At 42.4% G+C, this 13,088-nt stretch overlaps 1 protein-coding gene across 1 annotated transcript; it reads left to right on the top strand.

Moving 5' to 3' along the window:
• The first annotated feature begins 7,731 nt into the window (after positions 1-7,731).
• On the top strand, positions 7,732-12,629 carry LOC149837945 (ammonium transporter 3 member 1-like). Its single transcript, XM_090006281.1, has 3 exons — positions 7,732-8,588; positions 10,041-10,326; positions 11,955-12,629. Exons 1-3 carry the CDS (start codon positions 7,938-7,940, stop codon positions 12,476-12,478), a joined length of 1,461 nt encoding a protein of 486 aa, XP_089862407.1. The 5' UTR covers positions 7,732-7,937; the 3' UTR covers positions 12,479-12,629.
• The last annotated feature ends 459 nt before the right edge of the window (positions 12,630-13,088 follow it).

The following is a 13,088-nucleotide window of genomic DNA, read 5'->3' as shown; positions in this document are numbered from 1 at the left end:
AAAATTCTATAATCGCAAAATTGTGGATGAGTATTACATTAAGTATTGCGAAAATATGAAATATTTGCAAAAGTCCGATATTGCAAAATTGCTACGAGTATCACACATCGTATTGCGAAAATACCTTCAAGTATTGCAAAAATTATGAAAAATTTGCGAAATTATGAAAAATTTATGAAAGTTCTTATTCGCATCACATTGGTATTACGAAATTCTTTTTCAAATTTTCGTACTAGCATAATATAAAAGTAAAGCTAGGGTTTCATAGAAACTAGGTTTTTGTGGTCTTCAACCAATGAAAAATTATGGCCATTTTTTTCAAGGTCAAGCATCGAAAGTGTTGCTATCAGCGAAAATTTATCGATGGTGAGTTTTTTTGGTAAGCGCATCTTATGGTATAGGTGAGATAGAAAACCAAAAGCCCGCAAGTTGTTCGTGAGCATTGTAGTTGATCATCTAAAAACTTATTCTCATCATGAACGATGATGATGTAGAATTGAGGGGAGCATTCGCTTTAACAAACTGTGATAGCCCCCGTCAACACAGAGTCAATGTATATCACAGACAAATGAGCGCGTATCAGGTCCCCCATTTTTTCCCCGCTTAATGCCTTAGATGGAATGACATCGAAGGTTTTCAAAATGAACGGCCGAAAAAATAGTTCTACCATGGTATTTGGGATGCCATTCATCGCATGGATGAACGACACCAGAGCAAGAACTGACTGACACTCATGAGAAATTAAGCAATTGGTTTAATTTAATTGGATGGCTTTCTAAGAGGGTGTTTGCATGTCATGGAAAATGGTTTTTTTTTGTGCAGAAACGCATCAACGGGCGTGCGTTTTTGCAATGCTCAAAATTTCAAAACAAACATGGTACCGTGGAATCCCTTCGACGAAAGTGTCAAAATGCACACTGGACCTCCCTTTTCTGCTGAAACACCTGTGGGGCGGGGATTTCCTTTCCATTGCAATGGATTCCATGAAAGAGGGTGCCGACATGCAAACTCCCCCCTAAGAGTCTTGGGCCCACCTGCTGATTCGTGACTAGGGCATGCCTGCGTGGGTGTTGAGCATCTTTTTGTGAGCCAATGAGGATGATGTAATGCATACCTTAGCATGTGTTTGACTATATTAGAGATCGGCCTGGGTGTGATGGTTAGTCGTCGGATCTGACGTTGGGCTAGGACTGGTGAATGAGCCAAACAAATCGAACAGATCGGGTGTTCAAGTTCGGCGCATTTCTTGTGTTGAGCCGCGTTACTCTTGACCTCATGAAGAGCCCAAGCCAAACAAACCAGGAACGAGCAAGCTCATTTACAAAAAATAATTTTTTTTCAAGATAAAAACTAAAAAAATTTGGACCCTAAACCTACTTTGCTAAGGTCCAATTGGCTCATTGTTGCAATAGGTTTGAACTATCAACTTGTTCTTTGCAAGCCAAACATTTCAATCATTTACCCTATATGAAATAAAATATATGCATTGTTAACATCGGTTGCTCATGTTTGGTTTGTCGTGCTTATTTCAAGACTTAAAAAGAACTCTCTACGAACATAACATGAGCCGAATGGTTCGACTCGTTGCCACACGCCAGATTTGACCCTCTAACAAATGAGGGATTTCATATTTGAGATTCTTAAATATCCTTGAATCCATGGTTTTTTTTTTGTCTGATTGAAGAGTTGGGACAAGGGTCTGATCATGGATCCCAAGATCTAAGGATGGGTGATTGCCTTGGATCTGATGCAACCTCACTCCTACAAAGTCATCTTTCTCAAGTAAAGTCTATCTATTGGTGATTCTTGTGAGAAAAACATACCCAAAATATTTGTTATCTCACCACCAAGGTGGTATCCCATGTGTTAAGTGGGGTCCTGTGTCAATCTCAAGGCCCAAGATCGAATCCCTCTACTTAGGGATGGCAGTGGACCGGGGGAAAGCGGGGCCCCACCCCGTTTGGACCAGGGATGAAGGGTATGAAACGGCGATGAAGGCGGGAACGAAGGTTAAAATCCATTCCCGTCCGGGGGTGGAGGCGGGGATGGACGTGCACTTTTCCCCGCCCCAACCACTTTTCCCCGCAATATCCCCGCCCCGCCTCATCCCTGTTTGAACCGGGGATGGAGGACATGAAACGGGGATGAAGGCAGGGGTGGAGGATAAAATCCATCCCCGCCAGGGAGGCGGGGCGGGGGTGGAGGATAAAATCTTGAGGCGGGGCGGGGGTGGAGACCTTGTCCCCCGCCCCGCCCCACTGCCATCCCTACCTCTACTACATGGGCCGGCTCTTGTTTTGGTAGGGGTCCACCTGACCAACTGGGGGCTCCGATTGTCTAGTAGGACTAGCTAGTGCACGTCACCTTGCGTTGGGACATCGCAGGTTTAAAACTCGATGATATAGTTATATAACTGGTAGGGATCAGTCTAACCCCAGTTTGCCTTTCAAAAAAAATCATGTCTGGAAGGCGTTTGTTTCCGGTAGAGAAAAAGGCCTTGATGAGAAAAACAATCACAAAGGTTGATGAGATAAGTTTCATTTGCGAGTAAACGAAAGCGTGGGACTCACATGGTGAGAAAACGATCACACCAGAAACATGATATTCAGCAGCTTTTTGCAATCTCTCTCTCTCTCTCTCTCCCTCACGCTTTGCATTTCCTAACTTTAGGTGGCAAAATAAAAGTACAGGTTCCATGAGATCTGCGTTAATTTTTGGGAAATTTTTACTTAAGGGTCAACTTTGTTTCCTTAATTCGAGCCACACATTTTTGAAATTTTAAATATGGGCGAGTCTTTTCCTAAAAACTGACTAACAAGGGCTTGCATTTATTGTTTTTCTTTAACTAAGATTAAATCATTAGTCAAATTACAAGAGTGACCTTCATCATTAAGGTACTTTTGGTTATGATATTCATGTTCTCATGAGATTTAAAAAAAAAAAGTGAGTTGTGCACAGCACTCCAAAAGCAAGCCTTTGCAAATGAGATCTCATGAGATTCTAGTAGAAAATGAATCTCATTTGCACAACACCCCCACACAAGCAACCAAACAAACCCCAAAAGTTCAAACTCTTTACTTTTTCTTATGGATGAAGATGAATGTGTACTTTTAAATTTTCAAGAGACAATACAAGTAACAAAAAAAGTCATATTTTCTAATATGATGGACGTTGACCCGAGGCTCACATTAAATTGTTTTCCAGAAAAGTTTGGCTCATATTTAGAATTTGGGGGGTAAAATGTTGCACCCTAAAAAAGGTCTGGCCAGTGGTGTGGTTGCGAACGTGGTGAGATGGAAGGCACCCGATCAAACCCCACTGGCTCATGGGTGTGTCCATAGCTTTCAAAGGTGGGCCACGAAAATGTATCGGATTCATTCATTTCTCCAAGAGCTTTAAAAACAAATCAGTGGCCCAGATTTGTTTGGCTTTTTTGCTATATATATTTGAACAGAAATAAGTGATCCGTAATTAAGCTAGCCTAATCAAGCATGGACAAGGGCTCGGGTTCAGCATGTTTAATTAAAGAACCTGGTCTCAGGCCCTAGCTTCAGCCTCTCACAACTGGCTTGACTATTCATATATTGTTCCATGGGTGGAGCTGGGAAACAAGCCGAGTTGCACATGTCTTGGCTTTATAAGGGGTGTCAACGGGTTGGGTTGGGTTTGGACCCAGGTGAAACCAGGCTTGGACCAGATTTTTGGGTATGGTATCGGGTCTGGATCCAAGTCTAATCAGATCTATTATAAGAGAAAGCATACCTGAACCTGATAAGAACTACATGAACCAAACCCGGACCATACCTGGTAAAATAATATTTTTTAGCATTTTCACATTAAAAATTTATGGGTCTTAATCGAAACTCAAGTCGGGCCCTGATCTGGTATAAAATTTTACAAACTATAACCAGATCCATGTGTTAATAGGACCTTCGGGTCCGGACCAGGGTCTTATTATTTGTCACCATACCCGCACCCTATAGTGTTTGGTCCGCATAAACCCGACCCATTGACACCCCTACTTGGCTTGTCTTCAGCTCTTAAAAAGCGTTCTCAAACTTGTAAATTAGGTTTGTCAAGTTGAAGATGAACAACAAGTTTCGGCTAGGCTTGTATAAGCTGGTTAAGTAATAACAAAGTATATTAGAACAAATTATAGGAGCGATTTAGAGATAAAATCTTTTTATACTTCCAGCTCAGAAACAATGCATTTTCAACTTTAAGACAATGTATTTTTTCTATAAACAAAGCCAGCTCGAGCCCAGATTGTAGCTCAGGCTCATTATGAGCTCGAACTCAACTCAGCTAGCCACAAGAATGAAGCAAGCTGTAACACTTCAAGCTTGGCTCCTTTGGCTGGTTTATCAGCCCTAACCATTTGTGTCCACTGAATTTATGACTTTGTCACGATATTTTCGAAAACTGATATAAACAAAAGTTTTACATTTTTTTAAGCATCACATATCTTCAAAATATCATGTTTTTTATCAAGATATCATGTTTTTATCAAGATATCGTTCTCTTGAAACTCTGAATCTTGTAAAGCTAATATTTGTCTCAACATCTTCCCAAGAAACATGATTTTTTTTTTTACTTATCTCGCAGGTTTCCTTTGCATCCCAATAACGAGCTATGTGGCGTTGGTGTCCGTACAGTCAGCTTACCGAAAGATTCCCGCCTTCCGGTACACGTAATTTGCCTGATACGTCCTTTTTCATCATTCAAGTGTTTGGTGGAAATGATGGGAAAGTGTTTGGTGGAAATGATGGGAAAGTGTTTGACCTGGTGTTTTCATCTACTCTCCCTTTTTTTTTTCCCTCGTTTTAATCAGAGTGAAGAAGAAGCAATTGAGTTGACGATGGACCACAACAAAAAAGAGGGAACACGCCGTATTCCATGGGAACACGCTCAAATGGACGACCATGCACAGTCCAACCACCCTTTGTGGGAAGGCAAACAATCTTGTGGGTCTATGCATCCCGTTGTTTTACGGAAAAAATGATTCGTTTTCCCACGTACTCAGACCAACTGCTAGGAGAAGTTTGTGCAAGTCACTATGTGATGTGACGTTGCAAGTTCGAACCCCGGTGGTAGTGGCAATGTCATCACTATCTATACGCTTTACCCCCGAATCGGTTATTTTTTAATAAATAAAAATACTAAAAATTTAAATTTTATATTATTATAATAGATTTAACACGTGTCATGTTATGATTGGTACACAATAATTTTTTTTATTATTTTCTGGCCCATACAGAATTATTCACTTGAGTTATCGGTATTGGCTCGATACTGACAAAATTGGTATCGAGAAAAAAAAAAAAGGCCCTACGTACATGACCTGCTAACAGGGATCTCTCTTTCCCCCCATACTTTCAGGTTTTCATATGAAAGCCTTTTCACAGGACCCTCCTTAAGGTACGTTCGTTTCACCCCAAATCAGGGGAAAGAGGTGAAAGAGGGCCTCTTTCCCGCTTGGGGTGAAACGAATTCCCAAGCGAGAAAGGGGGGTGCAAGGTCCACGTATTAAATGTCGGTTCCCTGTTTTCAAACGGAAACGGGATAGCACGCCTCCCCCCTCCCTTGGAAAACCATTTTCCCCTCTAGGGTGACCCTTTTCGATGGAAAGAAGAGTCCCTGAAGGCGGGTTGTAGCAAGCACCCCCTTTGGTTCTTTTGTTTCATTCTCACGAAAGGGAAATGCCCTTAATGGGAATGCGTACATATTTCTTAAAAAAACTCTGTCAGCTCAGCTTTCTCAGGAAAACGTTTTCATGAGGGGGAGGGAGGTATAAAAGTATTTGCACATGAAAAGTGTGGTAGGTGGTACGAAAAACTTAGGCCCAGCGCTTGTGCCGACCTGCCAATTTCTTCTCATGATGGGAAAGGAAATGAAAGAGAAGACGGCACCGCATTTTCTCATGAAAAATTGCATTAAACAAACAGGCTAGAGGCAATTTTTCTAAAAGAAAAAAAAATGTGGGGCATACACTTTATCAGTGGAACAGACACTTTGACAATTCTTTCCAAAACGATCAAAATTTGATCAGGCATATCACCAGTTCACACCCTATTTGACTCGAAAATTGTCCAAAGGCAAAGCCTTTGCGCGTTGTGACCAAATCACCATATATGCCAACCTAACTTAAAGTCGTCGTTGACCAACAAACGAGGAAAGAGACGACGGTGGGCCACTGCCTAACGCCATATATCATTCATGAACCCCATCAACAATTATAAAATATATTTGATTAGTCTTCGCTCAATAGTGGTCAAACTCAGCGTCATCTTACTCACTACAGCAATAGTAATTAAGGTTTGAAAACAAACCGAGCCGCCCCTAGCCCGTTTTGCATTCAACTTGAAAAGAACTCATCCAAACTCGTGAAATAGATTGGGCAAGCCCAGTACAAACAACAAGTGTTCGACTCGGCTCATTTCATACAAGCTCGTTAGCTAGTAATAAGTATATTATATATATATATATTTTATATCATAGATTGTAGATCTTTGAAGTCTTTGGCTTGCAAATTAACCATAAGTTTAAAGTTGAAATCTTATTGCTTTCAGCTTTGAAACATTGTATTTATTTTGTAATGAGCCAATTTAATCTTGCTCAATAGGTTTAGAATATATATATTACAAGCCAGGTCCAACTCCGCTCTTTTAACAACTCAGGCTCAACATGAGATCAAGCTCGGCTTGGATTGCCACAACTCAGGCTCAACATGGTAAACGAGTCTAACGAACTGAACAAGACATATTCGGGCTTGGCTCATTTGCCAGTGAACCGAGCTTGTGTTCATGTTTAACTAAGCCCAGCTCAAGCTCCCTTATCCCTGAACAAGCAAGCTCGAATAAAAATATTCCATGTTAACTATACATGGAATATATATATATATTAAACCTAATATATAGTTCACATTAACTGTATATTTTTCATGTGTCATTCTCATCATATATATTATACTTTGAAATATATGTCACACATAAAAAATTTATATTTTTTATCTATAGAAGCCAACCAAGCCAAGCCGACCCAAATACCTTGTGTTCGGGCTTGACTCATCTGAGCTAAACAAGCTTTGGATCGGCTCACCAACTGAATGAATTCCAATCACAAACAAGCTGGTGACGAGCAGAATTGAGGTGACTTGCGAGCTGCTCGTTCATTTACCAGCCTTAGCCGCATGAATGGAGCTCTATTTAGCACAGGCCGTAAAGCAAGAGTGTCCAGTTTGCCAAATTTTCAGGTTCTAATGACCGCACCATTCATGGAAGCAGATCAGGTGATGCTGAACATGAGCTTTTTTGCTCATGCCAACATCGTGGCCCTCTGTTTGCATTTTGGATGAATGCCACGTAGCATATAACTGTTTCATTGACTTTTTAACTTTTCAAAATACAAAACGGACGGCCACGATGTTGGCATGAGCAAAAAAACTCATGTGCAGCATGACCTGATCTGCTTCCTCAATTCACAAGTATTCAGTGACACGTAGAAATGACACTGTAACCAAATGACAAAACAGTAACAAATGCCAACTTGGCGCTGAAAGCCAAGTACCATCTCTCTCTCTCTCTGTCTCTCTCTCTCTCTCTTAGAGTCTTGCGCGTATCATTAAAAACTAAATAGCGATAGAAATAGAAAGCTAAAAAAGATTCCTGCTTACGCCCAAAAGCCGGAGTGAGAATCTCCACATATTAATCCGCAGAATCCTGAATCGATAAAGAACAACTCTTTCTCGTTTCCCTCCTCATGGTCAGCTCCGCTTGCGTCGTCCCTCCCTCTCTACAGAATCTCTCCTCTCTCCTCTATTTAAAACTAATCACAGATCCTTTATTCTCTCAACTCTGACCACACCCTCCAACTCAACACCTTCTTTCCAAACTTTCTCCTCTTCCCCCTCACTCACAGTAAAGAAACAAGCAGCAGCTATGGCTACGGCCGTGCCCGTAGCCTACCAGGGCAACACGTCGCTGGCGGTGACGGACTGGCTGAACAAGGGAGACAACGCATGGCAGATGATCTCCGCGACGCTGGTGGGGCTCCAGAGCGTTCCCGGTCTCGTCATCCTCTACGGCAGCATCGTGAAGAAGAAGTGGGCCGTCAACTCCGCCTTCATGGCGCTCTACGCCTTCGCGGCGGTGTGGATATGCTGGGTCACATGGGCCTACAGGATGTCGTTTGGAGACAAGCTGCTTCCCTTCTGGGGCAAGGCCGGCCCGGCACTCGGCCAGAAGTTCCTCATCGGGCAGGCCAAGCTCCAGGCGTCGGAGCACCACTTCCACAACGGGACCGTCGAGACGGCCATGATCGAGCCTTACTACCCCATGGCCACCATGGTCTACTTCCAGTGCGTCTTCGCCGCCATCACTCTTATCCTGCTCGCTGGTTCGCTTCTCGCTCGGATGAATATCAAAGCGTGGATGGTGTTCGTCCCGCTCTGGCTCACCTTCTCCTACACCGTCGGCGCCTTCAGCCTCTGGGGTGGCGGGTTTCTCTTCCAATGGGGCGTCATCGACTACTCGGGAGGTTATGTCATCCATCTCTCCTCTGGCATCGCCGGCTTCACTGCTGCATATTGGGTGAGTATAGTAGTTCCTCTGCTTCATGCTGTAGGACTCTAGCCCCAAGGGGGATTGGTGTAGTGGGGTGGAGCCTTGGCTACTAGACGGCCAGTCACCGTAGGTATGGCAGGCTGAGCTACTGCGGCCAGGTCTTCGTGTCGGGTGCGGTTTCTTCGGGTTATAAATCCAAAAAAATGCTCTAGGACTCTAGATGCTGTTTTTTTTTTGTTTGCCAACGATTTCTGTCTTTACAGCAGTGCCACTTTTTTTTCATTAATATATATCACGATAAAGAGCCTGATATTTTCAAAATAGACGATATTTGCTGTTTTAAGATATCACTAATTTTTTTGTCACAGAGCTTTACAGTTCAGGTACGTCTGGAGTAGGAAATCATTTTGCATTTTAATTTTTTCCCTCTCTTTCACTTTTTTAGTGGTTATGGAGATAAATAAATAAATAATTTATTTGAGAAAGATGTTGGGAGAATTACTAAATTTTTTAGGTTATGAATTTTAATTATAATTATAAAAGAATTGAAGTATGTTTTTGTGAATTGCCATCTTCTTTTTTTATTTGATAGAGAGCGTGTATCATTTACCCAAGCAAAACTTTAAATAAAAGCAAAGAACATGTAGTGCACCATGGAAATCTAACAAATGGTTATTCGCCATAGAAATAGCAAAATATTGATCTCTGTCGCGCTCCTCCAAATATTTTTATTGCTACGTGGCTTTCTTCAAACTTTACGTTATGACATGAGGTCTACATTTCAAGTCTGCTCAGCAGAAGTTAGGTTACTCCCTGAGGGCAAGAGATGCGGTTTTCACCATGGGGAAAATGATCATAAGTACATCAACGCGACTAGGTCTCTGATCCTGACCGTGGGTTTTCCATCCCTCATGAAAAAAAAAAGGAAATCACCACCGTTTGTCACCTTCATCTCTGTGTAATGATGACATCAGCACTTTTGGTGGGGTGCCCTGTTGGTAAAATGACAATGGTGATGAAGGGTCCGGATGGTGGTAAATTTTTTTGTGTTTTGACATATTTATTGATCAGACTTTGATGTGTAAAACTTCTTTTGTTTTGTTTGCTTCTATGACTTTATAAATGATCAAAGAAGGCCAAAAAATTAAGTCCCTATCCTACTTCAAACTTCAAGTTCACATGGTTGAATTTGTTTGTAATTACTGACTACTAAAGCTCGTTAGAAGGAGTCAGGTGCACTCACCAAATGTCTAAGATGCCTTGCATTCCATTGTCCCCACCACCTCTCACAGGAGATGTGTGGCATTCATTGGACCGAGTACCTTGTAAAGTGGGTGGGTTTAAGTTCCACTTTTCTTGGTCAAGGCTTATCAATCGATTGATGAAGCGTGGGAAAGACAGGTCACATTACGAGTCATCATGTTTATTTGTTACTTTGTCAAAAGGTGCATTAATTGATTATGGTTTATTGGAGCATAGGTCGGTCCCCGTTCCACAAAGGATAGGGAGAGGTTCCCACCCAACAATGTCCTGCTGATGCTGACAGGAGCGGGGTTGCTGTGGATGGGATGGGCAGGTTTCAATGGAGGGGATCCCTACTCTGCCAATATAGACTCGTCCATGGCTGTCCTCAACACCCACATCTGTGCGGCTACCAGCCTTCTGGTTTGGACCTGCTTGGATGTCCTCGTCTTCAAGAAGCCCTCTGTCATTGGTGCAGTTCAGGGCATGATTACGGGACTGGTTTGCATCACCCCTGGAGCAGGTTTGTTTTCAAATCGTCCCTACAGTTTTCCTTCATTTGACGAATAGAGGACAGGGAGCGCAAGAGGTAAGTAAGTACGACAGAGCAGAGCCAGCATGGCTAGGTCTGGAGAGGTTTCTCCATGTAAAATAGGGTGTGCGTCGGTAAATTCTCGAATGGGAAGAACGAGATGTGCGGTGGGGATTCAATATGAACTGTGCTTCAATTTTTGACTTCAATGGCCGCATTGAGATCTCTAGTTATGCACGGGTATCACCAAATTTGGTGAGATTGAGTATGAACCACACACGTGTTTTGCTTTGACAGTTCCCACTGACGTAGATGACACGGCGTCGAGAAAGGCTCCTGCCTGACGTCATATGATAACGTATGATTGTACGTCTAATCTTAGCTGTCTAATGGGATCTGGATGGATGGCTTGACTTACTCCATCCAATTTGGATTAATCTTGGCCGTTGGTTGGAGGCTACGATATTGACATACTCATATGTCGTATGATGGGCTTTTTCCTTTTTGACAAGGGGCATGATGGAAATCTTTACCGACAGAGAGAAACGTTTTGTTCTATAGTGTCACATATATTGGTGGATGTGAGAATATTACAATCTGATATTTTATCCAAAAAAATAAATAAAAATATAGCCTGTTTTGTAGCTATTGCATTTTTATAATAATAAAAACCCAAAAAAACACATGATTTCTGTAAAATTAATGCTTTCATATATATATATATATGTATATATATATATATATATATACATTGTTATATAATTTTATATTTTATTTATACCGATATTTTTCAAGCTTTTCGTGAGGAGAAATGGATTCTACAAAAAAACTGTTCCCTCCATAACATGACCACGATGTAATCGATAGCAGCAGCCGTTGATCGCCGGGATGTAGCGTGATTATGGTAAAACATGGAGGAAAGGTGCTCTGTCATATCACTTGATCTGTTCTCAAGAGGTATCAGTTTAGATGAAAGGTGGATCAGGTGCAATTAGGGGTGTCAACTGATCGGGTTTACCCAGACCCTACCCGGACCAAACTCTATAGGGTCTGGATATGGTGATAAATAAGAATACCCGATTAAGACCCTGGTCTAAATTTGCGATTCATACATGGATCCGGGTATAGTTTATGAAATTTTATATATACTAGAGTTGGTCCGGACTCGAGTTCTGATTAAGACCCACAATATTTCTATGTAAAAATGATAAAAAATATTATTTTATCGATCACGGTCAAGGTGTGGTTCATTTTGTTCTTATTGAGTCCATGTAGGTTTCTCTTATAGTGGATCTGAATAGACCCTGGTTTGGACTCTATACCATACCTAAAGATTGGGTTCAAGTCTGGTTTTTTACCTGGGTCTAAACCGAACCCGACCCATTAGGGGTGTCAATGGGTCAGGTTTACCTGGACCTGATCCGAACCATACCTTATAAGGTCCGGGTATGGTGATAAATAAGAAGATCCGATCAAGACCTGAGTTCGAACCCAAAGGTCCGATTAATACATGGACCCAGGTATAGTTTGTTGAAATTTTATACCAGATCTACCCTCTTAGATGAGAAAAAAACAAAGGTTTTTCTAAAATAAAATCCTTGGTTTTGGCAATGGCGCAGGGCTTGTTCAAGGTTGGGCTGCGATAGCCATGGGGGTACTCTCAGGAAGCGTCCCTTGGTTCACCATGATGATCGTCCACAAGCGCTCCAAGCTCCTGCAGAAGGTCGACGACACGCTCGGCGTCTTCCACACCCACGCGGTCGCGGGCTTCCTCGGCGGAGTCACCACGGGCCTGTTCGCCGAGCCCGAGCTTTGCGCGCTCTTCCTGCCGGTGACGAACTCGAAGGGGGCGTTCTATGGCGGACCTGGAGGCATTCAGCTGCTCAAGCAGATCGTCGGCGCCGGGTTCGTCATCGGCTGGAACATCGTTGTCACAACCATCATCTGCGTGCTGATCAGGTTGGTGATCCCGTTGCGGATGACCGACGAGCAGCTGCTGATCGGAGACGATGCGGTGCATGGCGAGGAAGCTTATGCACTGTGGGGAGATGGAGAGAAGTATGATTCTACCAAGCATGGCTGGTACAGTGATGTCACGGAGCATCCTCCGAAGTTCTCTGTTGGTGTCACGCAAAATGTTTAGGTCTAGAGATGATCGACTCGATCACTTTATCTGCGCTCTGGGTGGGTTAATTTCAAGGTGTATAATAGGGAGAGATTTCGAGTTTAGTGTCTGTACCAGTGGTTGTTGTTGGTTTCTTTCACCATTAAAGATGCATTTCAACATTAGCAAAGTTTGATTTAAGCCCCAAAAGGGTTTGGCATAGTGGGATAGGACCTAGGCTGCTAGGCAGGCGGTTTTAAGTTCAAATGCCATGGGCATCACACCTTTTGCATAAGGTGAAGCCTGAGTCCCTGACGCCCTTCTGGGGCAAGGGATAATAATAAGCCCATGGAGTTTTACACTATCAGAAAAACAACTGTAAGTACAGAAGGCAGAGACAGCACTGTAAGGTCTCTGATCTTGAGGGCGGTTTCTTCATGTGAATATAAAAAAAAAGGAAGTTTAATTTAATAATTTTAAAAGTTAATTTGCACCGTATAAAATTATCGGCAATTTTTCAGAAATGCATAAGGGGATATCAATCAACAAGACTTCCCCATGAATGAGCTGAAACACCAAGGAAATGTTTGTTTCAGCTTCAAATGTGCCAAAGAGTCTGCACTTCACATGCAACGAGCCTCTTTTCCAT

Source organism: Nuphar pumila, chromosome 5 (assembly GCF_984573655.1).
Source record: "Nuphar pumila chromosome 5, dmNupPumi1.hap1.1, whole genome shotgun sequence".
Classification (NCBI taxonomy): Eukaryota; Viridiplantae; Streptophyta; class Magnoliopsida; order Nymphaeales; family Nymphaeaceae; genus Nuphar; species Nuphar pumila.
This window is presented reverse-complemented; position numbering and strand designations above follow the sequence as displayed.